This window comes from Corvus cornix, chromosome 3, assembly GCF_000738735.6.
Source record: "Corvus cornix cornix isolate S_Up_H32 chromosome 3, ASM73873v5, whole genome shotgun sequence".
In the NCBI taxonomy this organism is placed as follows: Eukaryota; Metazoa; Chordata; class Aves; order Passeriformes; family Corvidae; genus Corvus; species Corvus cornix.
In genome coordinates this window covers 101,084,203-101,108,536 of record NC_047056.1, presented here as the reverse complement: position 1 = coordinate 101,108,536, position 24,334 = coordinate 101,084,203, and the positions used below count along the sequence as shown (strand labels likewise).

Here is a 24,334-nt window from a genome sequence, read left to right as displayed (position 1 = left end):
TAGCCTTGTTGGCTGAGAGGCTTTGGTGAGAAAATGGGCAACGCAGGCAGAATGTGGTTTGCTGGGGAGAGACCCAGTGGTGCAGTGTCAGCTTGGGTTCACCAAACCCAATCATTACTAGTTGCTCTGTTTTGTGAGGCAATTTACTGGAATTCCAACCAAATCCCTCACAGCATTGAATTACTCTGGTTTGCATAGAGATACTTTCTTGGGTTATTACCTGTTATCACAATGCAGGAATCAATGGCTCGGTTTCTACTGGCACATATGATCACCACATAGTTTGTCTTTACTAATTTTCCTTCAATGAGTAGCTTAAACATTTCTGAAAGCCCTTCTGCCAGGGAGTAGCTGCACTCAATGATATGGACACTGTCATTACAGGAGCTGGCTGCCAGCCCCGCCAGCCAGGGCAGCTGGGCTGAAGTCACCGGGGTGATCTGGCTGGGCACGTGGGGAAAGGCCTGGGGAACAGCCTGCTGGTACTGACGGATTTCAGACAGGTGTGATTCCCGCCAGGAACGCATGAATATTTGCTCCAAATCCTCAATCAAAGGGACCTGGTCTGCAGCTAAAAAAAAATAAGAGGGAAATATTATGAAACAATTTAAAAAACTGTTGAGTTAAAAGCATGTATTTTTTAAACCATGCTTCAGATTTCTGCATGCATGACTCTATTGCCTATAGCAGACGTAAAGCAAACTTTTCATTTTGAAATGCCTTTGTGATACTCATATAAAGCTGCCCTAATTTGAACCTGAGTACCAGTAATTAGAAATGTTTAAGAGGTTGAGTGCTGCCTGTCTCAGCATAATGCTACTTCTAAACCACAGATTGTCTGCAAGAACAGTGAATGACAGCTCTTTTCCTTTAATTTTCATCGCTGAGGTCCCAGATGATAGCAGAAAATAAACCTTGTATGTTTATAATTCAATCTGTCTGGTCTTCAAGACCTAGTTATTTCATTTTTTTCCATAATCATGAATGAAATAGTTTAATATCACATTATCAAAGACTCATATTTACTACTGTCCTGCCCTAATATTCCCTTTCTCATTTGCCTGCATGTAATATATTCAACGTAGTCTCTCTGGATGTAGAACAATCTTACCTAGTTGAACAAGGTAGTAAACAGTCAGTAAGAGCTGCATTTCCTCAGAAATAGGCTGTATTGTAGATGCACCGTATTGTTCATATGCTCTAGATAAAGACTGTGAATTTCTGTAACAGGTGTACAACAAAGGACTCACTATCACATCATTAATGTTCCCGCAAAGATATGGGAAGTTTCCATGACCTACAAAATAAATGTATGTAAACATCACATTAATTTAGTCATTTTCCATATACGCATTAAACAGTTTTAATAGTCAACCTCTTAAAATGGATAGTGTTAGCAGTGTTTAGAGGTAGAATATATCTTTACATCTCTTGGAAAAAAAAGAGGCCTTGTTGTGGGGTTGGGGGGTTTACCTTTAAAAATAACTGGTTTTGCTTTACAGATTTTCAGCAAGTTGTCCGGAACTGAGACTGGTTCTCCTGAGCCTACCATTGGAGAGGAGGCTGGTCCCACCAAAGCAGAATGTGGTACAGATGACAGGCTTCCTCCATCTAAGATTTTAGACATATTATTACTGGAGTCAGGTCTAGTAATGATTTCCTCAAAGAAAAGTTATTCAGCGTCTTCTCATACCCGCATTTGCTATCAGTATTAACTGCTTTTTATGGCTCCATCACACAGCTCTTGACCTGTTACTACAACCCACACTATTATGCTAACAGTCTTGGAGGACTAATTATGTCACTGCAACATTGGACATCCCACATGCATCTAAAGATTTTGAAATGTTTATAAACAGTTCCAGGTATGAATGCAAGAATACAGACTCTTATGTGATATCAATGCACATGTAGTTATGATTTGTGAGTTCTGGGTGATACATTTCGTTTCACTCATTAGAATGTTTTTATTGCTATAAGAAGAAAGAAAAATGTAAGATTCAGTGTTTGCTCAGCCATAGCTTCTTTATGGTAATTTTAATGTAAACAATAGTACATTAAAAGAAAATATTTTGGAGGAACTGTATTTATTTCACTGCATGTCACTCCTGTCTGTCTCTAGACTATAAAATCCAACTGCCAAGAACATTATGACAAATGATTGAAACAATGGATGGTACTGTTATTATGGACCTGAGTTATGATACTAATCTTAATATTCCAAAGGTGTTTTGGTGTCTAAAGATGGACCCAGGCATCTGTTGGGATTTGTTAATGACTTGATGACTCGAACCTACGGAGACTTAGGCTCAGAGCCTCAAAAAGCATCTCGGAAATAAAGCATCTAGGTGAGCACAGAGAAATCCCTCATATGAATCTGCATGTGTCTTTAAAATAATACTTCCTTCTCCCCTATAATTTTCATGTTCTAATGAAACAAACAAAATCATTACCTTGCGTATAGCTTACCATTTTTAATTCTGTTTGGAGCCTGTGGATTGAGCTGCAAGTTCCAAGTTTCAGTGGACGATGGAGATTCTGGTGACCAACCTTTATGGCGCTTTTTTGGAGGGCCTGAATTTGTTAATGTGCCTGAATAAGAATAATGTTCCAGAGAAATATCAGAATAAAATTTATTCAGGTTTGTGCATGGTAATTCAGTATGTTTTGACAGACTGAATGTATTCATCAGTATGGTAGTAGAAAAGGTCAAGTCTATGAATATAATAATTTTGTGTGGTTTATTTTACTTTGTTGTGTCCTGCTTAAATTATTGGGAAATTTTTGGTGCAGAGAACTCTTAATTATCTACGTAAACTTCACTCATCTAACACCAATGCTTTCTCTCTACTAAGAATAATACAGTAAGTAATGAGACATAATAAGAATCCTTTACAGTATAAATATTTTGAAGTCAACACGGTGGGCATTTTGCTCCTTTTATTTCTGAACACATGACACAGTGTTACATGGAACTTACTGAAAAATAATATCGCTGAGGGTTTCTTGTCAAAAATTTCCCCATTTACAGGATTTTTGCCACTTCTTGCTGATTCCGTCTTTGGTTTTATGTTTTTCCATATTAACTCCTATCAAACTACTGCTACACCTTCCTCCTACCCATGTATAGCTTCAACATTTTCTTCTGTAAAAACAACTTTCTTACGGTTTTTTCAGGAGCTCCTGATGACTAATTTCTTTAAATTTTTTTCATCATTTTCTTGAGTCTTCTTGTGCACTCCTGCAAACTCCTAGGAAGATGAGCTTCCACTAACATCAAGTATTTCTAATTATTGAGAGTCAACGGTCCTCCTGGAATTGCTCAGAAACTTGCAGGATTGAGCTATTTCTGTTTCTGGACATGACTACACAGAGGTCGTAACACTGCTTAACCCTGTCAAGGTGATATCTCCAGGTGAAAAGTCCCACATAAATTTCGAAACAAAATAAGAATTTTATATAAAAAGGTGTGGGTTTAATTTTGAAAAATTCATTAAAATTAAAGATAAACCCGAGGTCTTCAGATCTAGAAGGAGATTGCTCACTTGCAGACCCTCACACACGGGGGTTTCCAATGACTTTGTCCCTTACCCTTTTACCACGCGAGGGCAGACTTTGGCCATTTGTGCTGCTCATCCTTCCACTTGGTTTCCTGGCATAACGTTGTGACAAAGTCACAAGATACTTAGAGCAACACAAAGGACTTTTTTATTTGACAGTGCTGTGCTCTTTTCTGCAGATATGTTGATATGTGAAATTAATCCTTCTGAAATGAATTAGCAATAATGTGCTGCTGCATGAAAAAAAGAGATTAAGAGCCTGAATGGGCAGAGAAGGTGTATTTGTCTGTGATGCCAGCAGGGAAACTTGGGAAGACTTATCCTAAAACCGAGCTACAGTTTGTTGCTAGCCATAGTGAAAACTAATTTTCTTCCTTAAACAAACCAGTGACACAGTCTGTGACAGAAAACAATTAACAAAAATCATTATAATAATGCTATAGCGAGGGCAGTTTCTTGAATTTGGAGCCAGTTCACAAAGTCTATTTCTCCATCTCAAGGTGACCTGCAACACAGGAATCATCCTATGAGTTATTCCTTATAAATATTTCTTAATTCCCTTCACAAAATCTGTTTGGGAAATTGATGCAAACTGACACATTCTTTAAGAACCTGGATTCAGAATCTGGCCTGTATCTCTATTAAATAAATGAACTGTAAATATAAGGAAAAACATCTAGTTAATATGAACTGTAACAAAACTGTGGCTGAAAACATATAAAGAATTTTTTTTCCCTGGAAATTAACACAGAAAACAGTACTGTAGTCAGAAAAGACTTGGAAGAAATTTGTAATTTCTATTCATTCAGGAAATTACAAACATTATATAATTTGTTCAATGGTTCTATTATACTCATGGAATACAGAGTTTAGGGTTATTAAACAACAAATCCATACAAATACCTAACACCGAAGGTCTTGTCAGAGCAGACAGGTTATTTTTCATCAATTGTTGTTTAGGTGACTCCTTGCCATTATAAACTGCTGAGCTGAATGCTGCTGTTGAAGGGATGTGATCTGTGGCTGCAGCTGGCAAGAAAAAAAACCCAAAGTATTTACATTAAACATTTCTAGGTCGAGAGCCTCAGCTGATATAACAAACCAATCATTTCATCATTTCATTTAATAGAGCCATCGGGATCTGCTCAAGAGTGAATAAAATGCTGAATAAAACAAACTACTTCTGACCTCCTACTCCCAATTAAGTGCCTGGGCAAAATCTGATTCTTCAATTAAATGCGTATGTCAGAAGCTGTAGCTTCTTTGCATGACCCTGGCTCTTACATAAAGTTTACTCAAGAACCAGCCAAAAGAGAGAGGTTGTTTAAAATTTACTAAGCCTCCATCCCAATCTTTCTCTTTCTAAGATTTTTTTAACTATACTGCATTTTAAAAAGCCAAAAAATGGAGGTGTTCTCAAGCCTAATATACTTGTAATTAATGTAGCTTTTTTGTAACATCTGGGGGCGAAAAAAAAAAAGGCAATCTGCTATTATAAAGAGATTGATGATTTGCTCTGGAAGTGCACCAGTATTCCAGATCACGACTATTTAACAGGCTTCTATCTTACACAGAGAACAGAATATAACCACCAACAGATGTGCTTCAGCTCTCCTCTGTAAAAACTCAGGAAAAACCTGTAATAGTCACAAGACACTAAAGAGCTGTTTTCATTATAAAGAAGCTCAGAGAGATCACTCTAGCCTCTATCATTTATCACCTTTCATTTATGTCAAGTTAATGGAAAAGTAAAGGTCTCAGAAAGAATTTTTAATGCGAAGAAAGTTACAGATACCAATTGTTTGGTTTTTAATTTTAAAGTCACTTTTCTCAGCAGAAAAATTCACAAGCTTTTAAACTGATGCCCATATAATATCTGTATTGAATAGGATTCTGGTCATAGCATAAAATAGACTGGATCAGACGAAAAAGCTAAAATTACACTGGATGCTGTAACAGTTGTCATCTGTGACCAGACAAGCGACAGCTGGAAAGACACTTTAGAAATAAGGGCTTTTTAAAACATTTTGGTTTGGTTTAGCTGTGAGCAAGCTGCAGAACACCTGTTTACTATTTGTTAACCTTTTATACATAAACCTGACAGGAGAGAAGGGACAGCAAGAAGCCTTCAAAGTATAATTCTTTCTTTATTTGTAATAGATCTCTAATTCTATTCAACTTGTTTTATTAGGCAGTGTGCCTACTTGTTTGTTTGCCTTTGCTTTCACATGAGTACACCCAAATACACAAGAACAGAGGAGTTAAGTGGAAGTGCAACCCTGGCATGTTTTCCTTCTAAGCAGTACCTGTTTGCTGAGTCCCAGCCGGAGCACTGGGATTTGCAGCTGGGAGCGGCTCACTGGAGGTGCTTCCTGAGAGGCCCGAACTCTCTGGCAGTTGGAACAAGGTGCTTGAGCAGGTACTGGTTGAAGACTGACGGCCTCTGAACTCTTAACAAAAAAAAAAAAAAAAAAAACAAAAAAAAAAAAAAAAAAAAGCTTCTTTATCTTTCTGATAATTTCACACATTAATTCTTAGAGGCTACAGCACTTGAATGAAGGAACCAATGTCTTCAGACAGGCCAGGCTTATATTAGGTCAGACAATGGCTTTTTACAGCTGCTCTAGCAGTCACCTGGCTTTAAAGAGTCTTTCAAATGATCTCATTCAGGCTTTACACAGACGCCAGCCCTCATGATAGCTAAGCTTGGATGATAAAAACCAGAGCTCAAGGAAGACAGCTTCATTATCTTACCTGCCCCTTTCCAGCAGATTACAGATCCTTTGGTCAGAGCTCCCTGTGCATTCCTGACCAGATAATACTTCAAGTGTTTCTGTTTCTTGGGCTGAGTGGTCAGTTTAAGATTAATGTGATTTGAGAATTCTGTAAAGTAGCAGAAACCCTTCTTGCCACAGCCAACACAATTGCCAGAGAAGCCTGATAAAATAAACAATACACATAATCCAATGAGATAGGTGGGTCACTATTAATAACATTCAAACATGACTCTTTCCAGAGGAAAGACTGTATTTATTTATGTTTGAGGTTTTTGGTTTGTTTTTCTTTTCTCACAGAGTGAGATTTCTATTAACGCTTTCCTTAAAAAAGGTATTTTCACTTTGTGCAAAAAGCATATTGCACTTTGGATAACAGACTGTAAAAACATAGCCCCACGTTTAAAAAACAAATAAAATGGGCCATATTTTCCATTTTCTCCTACCAGAAAAAGGTCACAATTCCTATTTATTACCTACCAGTGAAAAGTTTCTGGTTGAAGAGCACTGAGTCAATTGCTTAACCCCAGCCATATTCAGCACCACAGCATGTACATGCTTCATTTCTCTTTCAATTTTCATTGAAATATCATTCAATTTCATTGAATTTCATTTCACCCAATTCAATGAAACATGCAATTAAGTCTCAAGAAATTAAGTATATTTAACCTACTATATTTAAATAGATCTGAACATATTTAAGTATCAAGTGCCTCCTATAGATGCTATTTTAGACAGGAAAAAGTACTAAGCCATTCCTGAGCTATTAATTTAAAATAGCTTTGTCAAATTATGGCTAGACTCTGTCAGCACTTCACAGCAGTTGAAACTATTTATGATTACAGGAACAAAGTGTCTGCAACTCTATAGACACAACAGAGACATAGTCCTTCCCCGTAAAGCTTTTTGTACTCAGGCTTGATGGGGCATTTCCAGGGATACTGCCATTTCCTCTCATTCTGAGATACACAGCTTGTGCCTCAACAAGGGGCTCATGGTGCTGATGTCATTATCATCGTAAATAAAGGGCACTGCTCACACAGCTGCCTTAAGATTCTTCTTTTTTTTGTCCATTCTACAAAGTATTTCCTAAGACATTTTCATCTTCCATCAGACTAATGCAACTGTCTGAAAATACTTATGATCTACAGGGGAATTAAAAGATAATTTTGCCCTTGGAAATTTTCTCTCTGTTCCCTACACATGACCTGAAGTATGATGCTTTCTTTCATTTTAATCATATGTAATGAACATTTTTATGTGTAATAACAGGAATTGAAATGAAAAGAGTATATTCAGTGAATTGAAACATGGCAAAAATAAAGGAAATGTATTTCACATAACGTGGACAATAACATTGAAAAGAAAAAATTGGAATAAAGGATCAATAATATTGTAAATGAAATTAAGATCCACTTAGGAAAATTCTTTCAATCACATATCTCAAACAAATTATACTTAAAAACTAATGGCCAATATTTTTTTCTTTCTGTAAAGTACAAGCACTGAAACATAATGCTTGGTAAACACTTGTTGCTTGGTTTTCAACCTAAACACTTTAGTTAGTTTTCAAAAGGTTCAGAAGAATTTATTAAAAACTAAAGTTGATGTGGATTTTGGTCTGGTATCCATGGGAACAAGGGGCGAACAACCATTGAAAGCTGCCTATTATCTCTCTGATCCTAGTCAGTAGGATGATAAAAGTCATTATGACTCATAAAATCAGGACAAGTCATGACTCTGCAGAATATATCTGCAGACTGTTATATCAGTCAGCACAAAAGCATCTGTCTAACATCACAGAGCCTTGAGTAGCTGCAATAAAAGCAACAACAAAAGGAAACAATTAGAACGGATGTGGCAAAAGCTGTAGAGTTTGCATGCATTTTATGCTGATTAAGCAATCATGAAAAATGCTTTTGCTAGTAAATGAAAACTTCTCATATATTTGGCAGCACACAGAGCATCACAAGAGTAGCACTGCAATTTTTGCCTGGTTGCCACTCACAAGACCACACCTGTTTTCAAATTTCCTCTTTCTTTTTTCCAAATGTACACTTTTTAGGTTTTATCATTTTTCTGGGAGTGTCTGGCAACTTGACAAAGCCAAATGTTGAAGTATTTGTTAAATCCAAGTTGGACAGTGGACATGAAAACTTATCATTTGGACTCCAGATTTTCAGATCACTTTTGTAAATTTACTTTTGTAAATTACATCTGTCCATTTAGCAATAACTTCTACCTGAAGAGACCTTTTGCCCCAATCACCTATTTTTAACTCTGTGGCGTCTACTGGAAAATTAGTTTACACCCTATATAGCATACAGGTGAGGCATAGTAAGGATTAAACAGATCTAAATTGTCCACTTGTTTTGAAAAGCCCTTGGATGACATTTTATAAGTTTATTTTTCAATTTTCCTTTAAGTCAAATTATCATCTTTCACCTCAAGTTGCTCCAGCCTCTCTGAGACCCGGTGCTTTCTTGGAAGCTGCCAACACCCTTTTCCATCCCATTCCCTCTGACTGACACTCTTTGGTGACAGCCATTGCTTCATTAATGCAGTTCGGCCCTGACACCACAGATAGAACACAGCATGCTCATAGTTCCAGCGCAATAAAATGCTCTTCGATCATTTCTCATTGCAGGGGTCTGCCACCCCTGCTCAGAGCACTTTATGTGGCAGATTGAGTAAAACTGAGAACCCAAACATTTCATCATCCTCCTCTGAAGGCCCTGTTCATGCCACGGCCCAAGGCAGCAGCTGATAGAGGGGACAGCTTGTTTCATAAACAAGCTGCATTAAATATTCTTCCATACATTATAGAGAGGACAAAGGTTAGGGGAGTTGGGGCAGCCATAAGGTGACTCAATATATCTATGTCATGGGATTGATTTCACAAGAGAATTAGAAATCAATGCCTGGAGTTTAGGGGCTAAAAGCCTTTCACCTTTAGGTCACTGGTTCATATCCAGCTCAGTTCAGTTGTGACTGAAGGCTGTTCCCCTCTGAAGATTGTTTAATCAGAAGATGTTTGTATCTGTGATTTATCATATGCATTTGCTTGAATTTGCTCACATCACAATGATCAATTGTCCATAATTTAAAAAGCTATTCCACAGCAGGGACCTTGTGCTCTGAAGAAGGACCTTGGACCAAAAGGTTATGAAATCTGACCTACCTTCTCACTGATAAAATGGTTCCTTTGGATCAACAGTGAGCTTGTGGTAGGGATAAAGAGAGTACTTCAGAGTGGAAGGTCATGCACTCAATATTTCATAATCAAATCTCTCATAAACTAGCAGAAAATTTTTTTCTTGTTTCTCTTTTAAATGTGTAACAGGCTTTTAATTAACATTAATATTTTGGTGGAAAGTTGGCAGCTTGCTTAAACAAAGAACGCTTATATTTTCAACTTTTCACCACAAGTATTTCCTCTTTTCAGTTCTACTCACAGGAAAAGGCACACAAACACTGACAATGCCCCATGGCTTTCCCACCTACTCAGTACCACTCCATTTGAAGACTGAAGTCCTAAGTTTAAAAAATGAATAAAATAAATATGGTCAAGTTGGAGAGCTCCATTGTACAGCAACTCAGTACTGTTACAAAAGCCCAACAGATCATTGCATATTTATAAGAAGCAGCCACAGTATTTTATACTACAATGTTTTCATCTTACATACAGCTTGCAATGCAAGCAAACTAATCTTTTCCTCTGTCATTCTGACCTCAGGGACCCACTAGAAAAAAAAAGGATTTCTTGTTCCCCACTAGGAAAGTAGGCAGCTCTTTGGTCTTTTGGAAAATGATGGGTGAATAGCTGCTTTGTTTATCATGAGAGACTCTCCTGAAGAGTGAGGACTAGAAAAAAAAACAAAACAAGAAGAGAAAAAAAACCTCAGGAAAGGTTCGTGTTAGCTGCTTTAATTAGGAAACAATAAATATCTCACTATCACAGATCACTTCCTCCAGCTAAGCATTCCTTTAGGTTGCATAAAACCCAATAAACAGCTTCCTAAAGGCAAAAAGCTGAATCTGTTTTGCAAAGCAGTTAAACCTGTGATCAAACATGATTAACAGAATCATATGAGGAACAAGCCTAGAGACAGAAAACGTTTTGCTTGTCAAAAATATAGTCTTTTCCAGAAACTATTGAGGTTTCCTTCCTATGGAATAATACATCAATTGTAAAAACAAAGAAACCAAACAACCTCCAACAGAAATTACTTTCAAATCACAAGCACATCTGCCTTGATGGTGGGACAACTTAGTAGCATAATCAATAAAATGGCTCATGCCCCAGAGGCATATAAACAGCCCCTAATGGGAACAAGATCATAAGTTAAAACCTGGCCCTGAAACTACTGAGATATTTCCTGCTTTCTTCTGGTCTTTTTGTACAATCCACAGGTATCATCAAAAACACATGCAGCAGACCATAAGAAGTCAGGAAACTATTGGGTGAGTAATGAGTGTCTTCTCTCATCAAATCAAACTGTTTTGAAAAAAATCTACAGTACTGGGTAACAGCTGCCTTACAAAAATACAGTATATTAGAAAAAGCATGAAATTAGGCGAAAAACCAGTGGGGTTGAAGGGTCACAAATGATGTGTCTGTATCACCAGTAAGCCTTACCAAAAGTGTGGGATATACTCTGACTCATGACAGCTAATTTCAATTCAGAATTAATCCAATTCTATTTCCCTCTAAACTTACAAAGGCTTGAAGGGACCACTTTCCATGCTGTTTCAAAAGGCCAACATGTTTGACGGAGCAGTGCCTAAACTCAGAATACCAAAAATAAGGCTTCTATGCTGTCTTGAAAAGCAAGACACTAAATAGTTTCCTTTCTTCATACGACATGTTTTCAATTTAAATCTACCACCAGAGAGAGGACACTGTGCTACATTAATAGATTATTTAAAGTGAAAATGGTTCTCTCTTTTATCCCACAATGTGTCTGAAACCACGAGACTACTCCTGTCTGCTTCTAAGTTTACTTCCCCTGATTCGATTTGCACTGGTGTATGAAAACCTGAATCAAACAATCATTTCTATCTACAGTATGATCTATTGTACAAATAGTATGCTATCCTCATGTTAGTAAGATACATAATTTTTTTCATTAGATAGGGGACCAGGAACATTCTTTTATGTCCAGCATCCAGATGAAGACTTTGGATCTTAAAGTATACAAGTTCTTTTCCATTTAAGCTTGTTGTAGAATACATAAAAGTTATACTACGGAGTTTCTAGAATTCTCTCCAAAAGAATGTGGTTCACTGGGGGTTGAAGTGTATAACAACAGTCAAAAATAAGCATTTAAATGGTTTCAGGAAACTAAAATGTATTAAAAAAGCAAACTGAGGATGCAAGTAGCATAAAACCCTCCCAATTATGTTCCTGTTCTTGTTTAGCATGCAATTAACAAATACACGACTTCCTCTCTGCTAACAGCCTAAGGAGCCTAAGCTGTTAATAGTGCTAGGACTGAATGACTTGAGTGGTACAACATCCCTGTCTTTATCTTTAAAATGACAACACGTGGGTGATTTACACCACTCCTAATTCTTTTACAATCACTGGTCAAATGCACTGTGACCAATACAACTCCACAAGATCACATAGGAAAAGAAATTACTGTACATAGAATCACATTATGCACCTTCACACTCCACTGTCAGCCCAAATGCCTTGAAGAGTTGCTCAAACTGAGATAACAACCGAGTTCATGTCATACCCCATCTTTCACATGTTTGTGAAAGAAACATCTTAAAAGTCTTGGTAAATATTTCCTTTTGCTATTCAAAGCTCAGACTGGTGCACAAATATAAGATGCATCATTTTTTTGGTTAACTATGAAAACAATATGTACGAACCTGAGAGTGTCTGATTGCAAACTGAGTTCCCCCTCCAATCATGCACCGCCTTTCCCAATATAAAAGCTATTCCATTTTAATAACATTAATATTCAGTTAATTAAGTCACATGGCTGCAGATCTTCCCCATTTGGCTTGATTTGGATGATGTTAATGGCAATCAGAAAGACTAATAAAAATAGATAGAAGGACCTATTTTTATGTCGGAAGTTAAACTTTTAAGTAGATTAAATGCAATAAATTGAAGTATCCTCCTAACAATATTTTTCAAACACGCAGTATTAACTGATTCCACATATAGGAAAAATTTCAACTTATAATCACTCATATTTATTTATATTGTGATGATAGCAAAAAGCCATAGGTTAGAATCCAGAACCCAGGCTATTGTTGAAACACAGTGGAGAATATTATCCCTATCTCAAAGAGGTAAACTGAAATGGTCATCTTTTTTTTGTAGTCCAAACTATCATTAAACTGTTTACATGTAAACAAGAGCCTGAAATTTCCACTTGAAAGCCCTACAGTCTGTACACATCTGTATTTGGAAAGCTAAATTAGAGACAGGCAGCAGTTCAACCAGTCCAGTTACCAGATGTGCAGGTCCAGCAACTAGGACATGAACCAGCCAAATAATGACTTCAGCCTTGGACTAATGGACAGAAAGTGATGAAGCATCTCTAATGAAGTGGCTCACTCTGCATTTTTCCAAAGCAAACACAGCCAGCTCTGAGTTGTTATCTTCTTGTGCATCACCTGTGAGCATTACTGTAAATGTGGAATAGAAACAAGATCTGCTGAACTCAAAAAACAATTAGCTATTAATTGAAGCCACAGAAGAATCCACTTACTGCAATCACTTACCTAACAGGGCATTGCGTCCATTATCATCTGGCAGGAATCTTTTATCCACGGCACACACTAACAGGTGATCAGGTAAATTTGGTGACTTTGCACCAACAAGTAAAAATCCCGATGGCACCTCAATATGATCATTGGAAATTGAAACCAGTCTCAAATCTTTACCAGCCTGGCAGAAACCTAGAAAAAAATCAATTCAACTTATTTTAAGTTGACAAGGTGTTTTTGTTTCCTGCTCACAATTGTCTTCATTAAAGGACTTCCTATCTTTTTAATGAAAAACAAAGTCTTACCCTCTAAGATCAAGGGCATACTAAAAGATTATTTTCTCCCCTGCCTTTTGGTCAGCTATAAACAAATTTGAAAATGTACAATGAAGTTTCTCTTGATGGTAGTTTGTAACCTACTTATTTATGAGACTCATCACCAACATCATCCTAACTTAGGTCAGACACTGGAAAATGGAGAAAATAGTTCTCAAAATCTGGTGAACTTCACCAGCTTTTCCCAGGTTTTCAAGTATTTTTACAGCTTCATAGAATGAGGTACACTTTAAGCAGAAAAGAGTCATGATAAAGCAATAAGAATTATCACATTCATTTTAGCAAATTCCATGCCTACAAACTCAACATTTTAAAGGTTGTGCTGCCTAAGAGAACAGAAGTTCTGTCCTTGTACCAGACATTCCAGCACAAATGCTTATCTGACACTGAACAAAGACCCTGTCAAATAGAAGAGCAACTGAGAGCAGTCCAGCTTTATCTGGAAGGTAATGAACACTGACATTTTTAGGATTTCTATATCATATAGATTATCTCATTCTGATAAATTATAGGGGAAATAGCCCAAATCATACCCTTTTCAGTAGGGCAAGTGCTTCTGACAGCATGGTTTGTACTCTTACCATCAGTAGTGCAACATCCTTCTGGGGGAGGCTTCATCTGGTACGAAACAGGAGGACTACTTGATTCTGAGCCTTCCTCCTCCTCCTCTTCTTCTTCTTCGTCCTCATTTTCTGCTCTGCTGCCAGCTGCAAATTATCATAGCATAAATGACTTAGACAACAGAAAATGCTGGCAACAAACCAGTGAGTGGACAGGGTGACCCAGTTACAGAAAGTATTACAGCAAACTGGGTTCTCTCCTCTTGACAATGACTTTACTCTTGCCAACTCTTGATAGTTGTTGTTCCTTAAAGCTCCAACTTCCAGTCATGCTTATGATAAAATGTATATCACCAAGAAAACAAAGATGTTAGTTCCTGTGCAAAAGAAGTTCAAAAGCATGACTCAACTGCACCTGAGAAAGTAAAACACACTAAAGGACAAATAAAAAGAAGTCTCAACTTATTAATTTTAAAAATCACATTATTTTAAGATAAGTGCACAATTTTTAGAGGACTAGTTTCTAATGTTTGAACTCTTGCTGATCAACAGTGTAACTGTATCATTTGTTTACAATATTAACAGCCAATAAAACCCAAAGTCTTTACTTCTTGGCACTTTAGAATGTCCTGGCTACAGTGTCCAAGTACAGAATTTGTTAATTAGGTGTTGACCGTGTCCTTGATTTTGTACAGGACACTGAAAAAACAGTTCCTGCTTGAAACTAGTTTCACTACAGGTGATGCCATGACAAGAACACCTAATTCTCAGCCCGTCTGTCTCCTACCAGAATCCAGAGCTCCAAGTAATGCACTGACACTCCTTTGCAGTGTCAAGGAAAGGCAGATGTTCAAGATGATTCACACCAGCCTGGGCATGGACTGTGCTAGTCCAGGAGGCACTATGGAAGCAGTACTGAATGCTGGAGAGGAATATAGGCTGTAAGGTTCAATTTTTAGAAGGCTTTACGTGTGTTTAGACAGCTTTATTGCTGTATGTTTCACCCCTTCAACTAGAGACTGCCTCTTTCCTTTCATGCAGGATGCAACAGCTCCAGCAAAACATTCTGACCAATGACTCCATCCCCTCTTATGGCTCAGATATACTCATGACAAATGGGACAAATGTGGCAAGCAGAGGAGAGCAATTAACTGGTACATGGGGAAAGCTTCTACAGACAGGACTGAGGAACATTTTACACCAGAGACAGTGCACGAGTACTAAGGGAACCCAGTGGAGTTCGTGTCTTAGGTTTCTAGGTGTCTGTACAGACACACCTTCATCAAACACAACACAAAGAGCTTCCACTGGCAATGTTGGGTGGTGAAGGGCTGCAGGTACTTGAGGATCAGCAGAAAGCTGAATAGCTGCTTGTACTTGGGCAAGTAAAAGACCAGTTAGGCACTGACATTACTCTGCTGATCCAGGTTTTAATCTTGAAACAGAAAAACAATGAAGCAGTGCAGTCATCCTCCAAAGCCCACTGTCAACTGGACATAACTTCTTTGCTTCAATTGACTTTGGATCAGGTACTCAGAATCCTGTAAGATATTATCAAGGATTTCTCTTTTCTTTCCTATGACCCTCCTCAGAATATCCTTTTATTTTATTGACAAATTACTGTACAATCAGCTAGACAAATACTACAGGACAAATGAGAACTAGGGAGGAGAAAGTAAATCTGGAGTTTGAAGATCTTTCTGTTAAGTTCATTAAGATTTAGACCCCAGTCTGGAAGAGGATTTGAAGGGTATATTTACATTTAAACTCTGAACATCAAGCTCCAGTCCTGATGCACACAACTAAGGACCGAACACTAAACACAAGTGTTTTAAGGGCATGGTCTAAAGACAAAAAAGCTGCAATTGAATGAAGGGAAAAGTGAATCTTTTCATCTATGCTATTTAGGTAAAGGGTAAACTATGTGTTATGACATAACCTTGACTAATATATCCGTATGCAATGTAAAAGGGCTGAGTATGTCTTTCCTCTCATTCCTCTTGCTCCCAGACATGAAATTCCTCTCCTCCTTCCTCTTTGTGCCAGCTCTGACACTTACTAACTACAGAAAAAAAGTGACCAATTTCCTTTTTTCTTTTTGCTGGGTTTATGTATTAAATTAGCACAGTGGAAGAGCCAAAAGATGGCAAAACTGATGAAAAGGGAGAAAATGGGAATGTATGGACAGACAAAGTGAACAGAACAGAATATGTTTATTTCCCTTTTGGACAGAGGTAAACTGTGAGGTTTGTTCAACCATAATAGGTGGTTTAAGAAAGAAACAAAAAATGGAAGTGGAGACTAAGAAATATGAGAGCTACAGCATTTTCAATTTGAAAATGAAAAGAGTAGAAGAGAAAGTACTCAAGCATGAGCAGCTGCCACCTGTAAAGGGTTTCATTAGCATTGCACAAGCCCCCAAGGATGTCTCTCTGCTTCAGGTGCCTCCTGGACCTCAGAGCATAGGGATTCATGTAGCCAGAAGTCAAAGATTCAATTTATGACAAGGCTGCAGTACGTAAGAGAAGCTTGAAGACCTCTTCCACCTGAGGATCAGCCTAGGAGGCACTCTATTATAGGTCCCTTCAGAGTTCCCCTTGTCTGAAACTTTCATGAACAAAATGCTCTCTGCCAGGCTGTTACGAGACTTTTAATTACACTTCAATTTTGTTTCCATTAACTACAAGGAACACAGAATCAGCCCCTCAAGGTTTGGAAAGTTATTTGAAAGTGTTGAAAGAAAGAAAGAAACTACAGAAGTGTGAAATCGCACTTTTGTTCCTGAATCGTAGATCTGCTCCTGTGGCATCTTTCCCAAGTGATGTCATAATCAATTTTGTGACATCACAGCTGCAATGGAAAGTTTATAAAATCTTTATGGAATGTTTGATAGAATGTCATGGTTTAGCATAGTGTGGGTTTTTAGTTAAAGAGGGCTCCATCAGCTACAGAAGTGATTCTCTTGCAAAGAGGTGCTTACAGCTTCCTCTATGACCTCACAGAACCAATCAACTGGCTAGTTTGAATATTGGCAACCTTTTAAAGCCACTTAAGAAGCTTCACACGCCTCTGTGATCCCCATTTAAGAACGAACAAAGCCGGGGAAAGCTCTCTTGCTTCCAGCTTTTGGACAGGTAACTGGGAGCCTGCAGCGCGGCCCAGCGGGGCCAGGCCGGGCCCTGCTCAGCATGGCCCGGCCGGGTCAGCTGCGGTGGGGCTTGGCTGAGATCTCAGCCGCTCCTGCTCTCTGGACACCCAGCGCAGCCCCCTCAGTGCGGGCTGGGCCAGCCAGGAGACAGCCACCCCGGAGCCGTGCGGCCCTGTTCCATCCATGGCCCTGCTCCGTGCAGGCAGCCCCGCGGCTCGGCCAGCCCCCCCCAGTGCAGCCGCTGAAATAAAATGCTACACCGAAACAAGCTCCGGCTGCCGCCCGGCAGAAATTAGGGAACCAACAGCAGAAGGCAAAGGTAAGATTAACTCTCTTAGTGCTGTAAGATTCTCCAGAACAGATGAAGCCTGCAGACATCAATCCTCTCCCGAGTGAGAGGAAAGGTGAAGGCACGTGAAGAAAGTACCATAAAGAAACCAAAGTTAGTGAAGAAGGAAGAGCTAAAACCCCGAGAGAGGAGAAAGAGGAGATGCTTCAAGCCTAGAAGCTGAAATTCTGTTGCAATGCTATGGAGGTGAACTATGATATGTCAGAATACCCGTTGTAATTTCATGAAAGCATGGCGGGGGGGGGTAGAGCGTTCAAACTGCAATCATGAGCAAAAGTACCTGTGCTGAAATATGCAAATGTTGAAGTAGCTGTGATTTGATGAGAAGCTTGAACAGAGAGAGATTAAAGTGATGAAGACCCTTGCTCCCAGGGAAGAAGAAGACCTCTATTCCTAGAGATGAAGATGCTCCCAGAGATAGGTGAAGAGAACCTTTGCTTCTGAAAAGCTCATCCTTAAAATGGTACCCCAATAGCTCGAGATTGGACCCTCGAAAGCTGTTGTGGGGAAAGCTGTAAGATGAGGGAAGGAACTTTCACACGTGAGCAGAGAACCAACCCGGGCGGCTGTCTCGCTGTGACATTGAAGCGATGAGAGAACTGTTTCTTGTGGAGATGTCTCCCTAGCATGAGTAAGAGAGACTCCTCTCCCTAAGTGAACTGAAAAAGATTATTATAGAGGTGGTAAACTGTCTGAAAAAATCTCAAGGGTTGTCTTTTTGCGTTGTCAGTGGGAGAAGGGAGAAAGGTGGGGGGAAGAGAAGTGTTCTGAAGGTTTAGTCTGACTTTTTTCCTTTCTTTTAGGTCTGTTAATAAACTTCTTTATATTCTTTTAAGTTTTGTGCCTGCTTTGCTTTCTCCTAATTCTTATCTCACAGAAGGAAAATAAGTAAGTAATGGATATTTCGAACCAAGCCACTACATAGAAGGATCACTTTGTGCAGGGAATAAGCAGCATATATATTTAAACAATTAATGTATATTCATTGTTATGTCCTATATTAGGGAAAAAAAAAAGAGGAAATTACTACTGATGAGCAGATTTTTTTTCAAGAAATATTCACAGCTGCCACTGTGAGGCAATAGCAGAGTTTAATCTGTGAAAAACACTTTTATTTGTTACTACTCCTCGGCCTGCTTTCATGCGCGTGTGTGTGTTACTGTGGACTGCTAACCTTTATGCATTTCTCACTATAACTGTGGCAAAGTATGACAGGAAAAATAGACGTGGACAAAAGACATGAAACTCCACCCTCTTGACAGAAATGACTAAATAATCAAGTTACTAAACATAACCTTACATGACCATGCCAATGTTATGCACGCACCAGTAAACCATGCCCTTAAAACACAAACAAACACGAGACAACAAATAACAGCACACCAAACACCAAACTCCTTCATGAGTTTGCTTATCTGATCCATACAGTTCATTTAAAATATATTACTTCCAAGAAAAAAAAAAAGAGCAAATGAAACTGAGAAAGCAGGCTTCTGTAAACACACATACAAATTCAGTGAGAAATCCTGTGTGTCAAATACCAACTTCTGCAGGGTTTGTGAGAGTACACATCCTAAATTTTTACCTTTGCAACCACAGAACAACTACAAATATTGTGCCTGAAGTAATTATAAACCATCTCAAAAGCTAAGAAATATTTCTGCTGTACTTATGCACTTTGAAAATCAGTCTTAGCATATATGTTTTATAAATCTATTATGCATTTTCTACCATTTACTGCGTGACTTTCAGCAGTATATAATAAATTATAGGATAACAGATTTATGTTCCAAACATCCACTTCTCCACAAATGTAATATAACAATTCCTAGAACTTCAGTTTATGTGTATAGATGAATCTGAGCAAGTGGCTTAATTTTGTCAAAATTAAAGACAATGCGATTTGTATTTTTAATCCAATTCTAATACATATATATTTACAGATCATTAAAAAAATCCAAATAAAAACGTATGATTTAAAATGTGTGTGCTGAGCTGTGGCTGAGCAAACAGCAGAACTGTCTTTGACAGAAATAGAAATTCCATTATTTCCTACCTTCCAGTGATGATAGTTGCTGTTCAGCTTCCAAATACAACTGAGAAAAGATTGGCCTGGGAACTAAGTTGTTTGAACGGAGAGAGGCCTCAATAGAATTATGCAACACTTCTTCAAACCGTGTTGTCTTGAAATGACCAGCATAAGAATTTCCCATCTTCTCAAAAAAAAAAAAAAAAAAAAAAAAAAAAAAAAAAAAAAAAGAAAGAAAGATATTACAATTTAAGCACTCAGAACTCAATCACTGCATGCTGATGTCAGGCTCAACATTTCTCATGAAAGAGAAATGCTTCATTGTCCACAAAGAAAGGCAAAGGAAAAGAACATTGACTGCAGCAGTCACTGAGCAGATCCTGCTGGTAAATTACAGGAAGTTATCTAAAAGTAACAGCTTTCTGTAATTCAGCAGAAAGGCAGCAAGCTTTGGCACCTTCTTGAAAAAGTGATTAGAAATCTGATTGAAGTAATTCCTTGGTTTATATAGCCATTGAGGAGATGCATTTTCAATAGTCATCAATCTATTGTTAAACAGCCTTTCTGTTTTAAATGATTTGAACAGAATAAATGATCTGGGCAATAGCACAGTTTTGTGTCCTTATCTTTGCATCGTCCTTCATGGCTGAACACTGGCTAAAGTAGTTCAATATATCTTTTAGAGGTGTTGTCTCATAAATAATGTAGCATTGCTGTAACCCAGAGATGGTGAAATATAACTTTTAATTTTCACCCTGAACAGTATTTTTCTTTGTAAAACATGGCTTTTTTTTTTTTTTTTTTTTTTTTTTAGTTAGAATGAAACAGTACCCATCCACACACAATGATATTGCATTTATTTATTTATTTATTAGGACTTTAGTTTTAGTGAAACCATGTAATTTATTCATTCTGTCACTGACCAAGCAGTCTATTTCAGCTGAATATTCCATGGACTTAACTGATGCCTACTTTCCACAGGGAACACAATGAACTGGTGTAACCAAAAGCCATGTCAGCTTTCTTTTCTTATTACAAAGTAGCTCTTGCCCTGGGCCCCATGTCCTTTCCCTCCCCAAGTAACTGTGAATAGAAAGCATGAAACGCTTCCTGTTTGTGGCAGTAATTCCTAAACACTGAACAGCCCCTCCTCAGCAATGGCTACTGCTTGGGAAATTAGCCTGTTGGGAAGCATCCTGTAGGAATCAGTAAAGCAAAAGGAAAACCACTGTGAAACCACATACTGCTTGTCATGGAAAAAGGAGTTTGAAAGGAACAACCTACAAATTTGTTGATTTGGATATCTTTTTATGACTTTGTAAAGCATATTTTACATATATAATCATATTTTAGCATATACTTGTTTGTATCGTGTTAATACTGTACAGAGAGTGTAGCTAATACTACATAACATTGCTATAATATATATACACAAAATAATAGAACCATTATGAGAACTATAAAACAATGCAGGCAGTATTTAAGAAAATTTGGACTAAAAGAAGGCACTGCTGACGAAATACTCATGTATATACACAAAATCAAACAGAAGTTGCACTGAATACTACTGATGTACCCATTTGGTAAAGGGTAAATGGGAAGCTGCAAAGCCTCTTAGAGATGTTCAGTGCTAATATGGAAGTCAGGATACATCTTCTCTTCCAACATAGAAAGCAAACTACAGTTCCCACACTGATAGGAATCCTCCGGCTCCTTTTAAGTCCTGCTTCCCCCTACACCAAAGGCAGCTGAAGAGAATGAGGAAAGACTAACATCAGTAGTGTCCTTAACCAGCTTTATCAAAGGTATATGCAGGAAACCCCAGGTCAGCTCTGAAATGAATTATATTAAATGCTGTTTCTACACAAAAGCACTAGAAGATGTTTAGTTTTAATTCTAATCCATCCTTCAACCATTATATGACTTGTCTTTGTTACATTGATGTTTTAGAGTTAATGTGACAAGGACAAATTATTACCAAGATACCTGACAGATGCCTGCTTAATTCTTTTCTCTTTTAAATTCTCTCCCATACTATGAACTCTTATTTTCTCCTGTTAGCTTGCAGGCATCTACAGGCTCAGGTACCCATCTCTATCAGGGGCAGGTAAAATGTGGTGCTATATGACTGATCATGGAAATCTTGAAAGTCCAGACTAAAGACAAATAAAAATGCATGAATATGCTCTCAACATGTTAACATTCAAAGTTACACCTTCAGGAATGGAGAAAGCATTCAGCTATCATCCATTCCATACTCTTTTATATATTGGCTGTTTTATATAAATATAGAACCAAAACTTGAAATATTAAAATAACAGCCAAAAGACTTTTTGTACCTAAAAAATACTCCTGATATAACACAAGGAGAATATCCAAAAGTTTGCCTGCAGTGGCAGAGGGAGGCTGGATTCTATCTGTTCTGAACATGACCATGCAAAGCAGACTCATATACCTGATTTTCAAATTTATTTACTTCTTTCAATGCTTTATTAAAGCAGTGAAAAATATGAAGTTTTTTAATTAATCCAGAGTAAGACAAAGTATTCCAAGACAACTCAAAAGCAGACAAATAGGCACATGGACTGCTTTATGCAATGAAGGCTTAGTTGCTCTACTGATCACTATCTGGATCTGTGATGAATCAGAAAACACTACAATATTTGTTTATAAACTCTTTTCCAGAGACACAGTCAACTATTGTTCTGTACAGTTTATTAGGAAAACAAATAGAGATACCATTACAGGGATTAAACATGCTTGCTCGGGATTCATAGAGCCCACGAGTGGTCAGAAGAGAAACCCTGTATTTAATCCTGAGGATGTCAGAAACACAGCATCTTGTAAATGTGATTTTACAGATAAATAATCAGTTAAGATTATATGATTTGTGCAAGAGGTAGGTGTTTGAAGCCTTTGCAACACAAGCATGTTTGTTTGTCTATTAGGCTGCAAATTTAATTTTGTGAATGGGTTGGTAGAATGAAACAAAAATATGCTTTCTGGATTTGTAAGCTCTCATGTACTAGTGTGATCATACAATCAGACTGTAAACACAATCATAAACCTGGGAACCTATTTTGGAAGATATGATACATATTTTTTACTCACTTTTCATCATCAAACACACACCACTGGAACCAGAAAATGGGCATTAGGTTAGCTTTTTTGCCAGCACCAGTCTCTGCTGTTCAGAGTCCCACTGACTCTCAATTGCAAGAGAAATTACTTCTCCAAAGCAAGCAAGGGACAAACCATTTCCCACTAACTACACAACAGCTGTCATCCACTCTTTTCTTTAGAGCTGCTCAGACTGTGGTACCTGAATTGTCAGTTGCTGATTCCATGGCTTCAGGAAGCAAAAACTGAGTCCTATGTTCACACTTCAATGAACTCAGCATTCCCAGCCCTGATTTATGTTTCTCTTGGATACAACTGGGTGCCACAGGCTGAACTTTCAAATGGTTGTGAAATTCCAAGCCATGCACATAGGCAGTGACCAGATCTACTAAAAAAACCCCATACACTGACACAGAAGGTTGGCCCTCGATCCCATGTACTGATAAATCAAAGGGCACCTCCCTATCACATGGTCAGTTTCCATGGAGAGCATGCAGAGCAAAATACTTGCTCATATAAAGAGGAGAAAACAGGCAAAGATCTGGACCTGGAAGAGCTTCATAAAAGCATGATAAAAAGATAAAAACCACTCTGAGCAACTTGGGAGCCTAAGGAAAAATTGCAGATAAAAATGAAGTGGATCAGGCCAATGTTTTAGAAGCCTATGGATAATGATGGCATAGAGAGATGCTTAGTCGAGGCATCTGAAAATATGACTAAAAGTCAGTGTTAGTCACTGAAGGGAGCATCTTTGAAATTCCAAACAAGGAACTGTCAGCATTTCAGTGGTAAACAGGGACTATGTGATTAAGAAAAACAGGGATCTTTTACAGGGTTTATGTCTGCCATGTATAGAGTCAACTTTAAGTTCAATTGCAGTTGAACTAGCCAGGGTTTAAGAAAACCTGTGATGAACCTGCCCTCCAGTGTTGTGATTCAGATCCCTACCATGAGAGCCATGACAGAAACTGGTCATAGTAAGAGAGGGCGATGGCCAGCAGCAGGAGGACATTCAGTCCCAGCACCCAGATCACAGAGGGAGATCTTGTGCATAGCGGAACAAAGACAGGAACACAGTAGTGACTTTTTAGTTGCAGTGAGGAGCACTAGGGTTTTGTGAAGACTGCAGACGCAGCACAGCAATTCTGGATGAAATTAATCCTACACCTAGGACAGACTGGATATACTAAGGACTTCAGAGCATAGAAAGTAACCCAGGGCTTTTAAGAATTCCCACTGAAATAGACTGATAAAGAAAGTCTGCCCTCAGCAGAAACTGAGGAAACTAAAGAGTATATGTGGGCTGTTTATTGACTTAAAAAAATAATCAAGGTAATTAAGTGGGAAATTAGGAAGATCTGGTTGATCTCTAAGAAATTCAGCCTTAGATACAGGTGGGAATGTTTCATATTAAGTTGCAAGTTTTTTGCATTGCAAAATATAATCAACACTGCTACTTTACTACATTAATCCTTTCATCATTGCTGTACAGCAATGGGTTTTTTCCGGGTTTGAGCAGCCAGCTTTCATATTTTTGAAATAGTTTAACAGAGTAATTTCTATTGTATCATTTCTAAGAGGAGAATAGTTAGATGTTCTCATGCTCTCCAAAAGACTTTGCTATCACTATGACAAAAGGCAGTTTTTTGCTTGCATAGAAAGGATTTGTTTGCAAGGACTATGGATTTAGGTATCTAAAATGCTATCTATTAAAATTTTTCTGTGAG

At 38.0% G+C, this 24,334-nt stretch overlaps 1 protein-coding gene across 5 annotated transcripts in view; it reads right to left on the bottom strand.

The window, feature by feature from the left end:
• Positions 1-24,334, bottom strand: part of GREB1 (growth regulating estrogen receptor binding 1) — an 89,655-nt gene that overhangs the window by 36,740 nt on the left and 28,581 nt on the right. For all 5 annotated transcript variants that reach the window (XM_010393310.2, XM_020584194.1, XM_020584193.1 and 2 more), the window contains 10 exons: positions 19,515-19,671; positions 13,983-14,108; positions 13,082-13,258; positions 6,315-6,497; positions 5,867-6,010; positions 4,464-4,589; positions 2,470-2,592; positions 1,474-1,611; positions 1,112-1,297; positions 221-571 (listed from right to left, as the gene is read on the bottom strand). In XM_010393310.2, the coding sequence (XP_010391612.1) occupies positions 221-571; positions 1,112-1,297; positions 1,474-1,611; positions 2,470-2,592; positions 4,464-4,589; positions 5,867-6,010; positions 6,315-6,497; positions 13,082-13,258; positions 13,983-14,108; positions 19,515-19,671 (1,711 nt within the window). The remainder of the gene's footprint in view (positions 1-220; positions 572-1,111; positions 1,298-1,473; positions 1,612-2,469; positions 2,593-4,463; positions 4,590-5,866; positions 6,011-6,314; positions 6,498-13,081; positions 13,259-13,982; positions 14,109-19,514; positions 19,672-24,334) is intronic.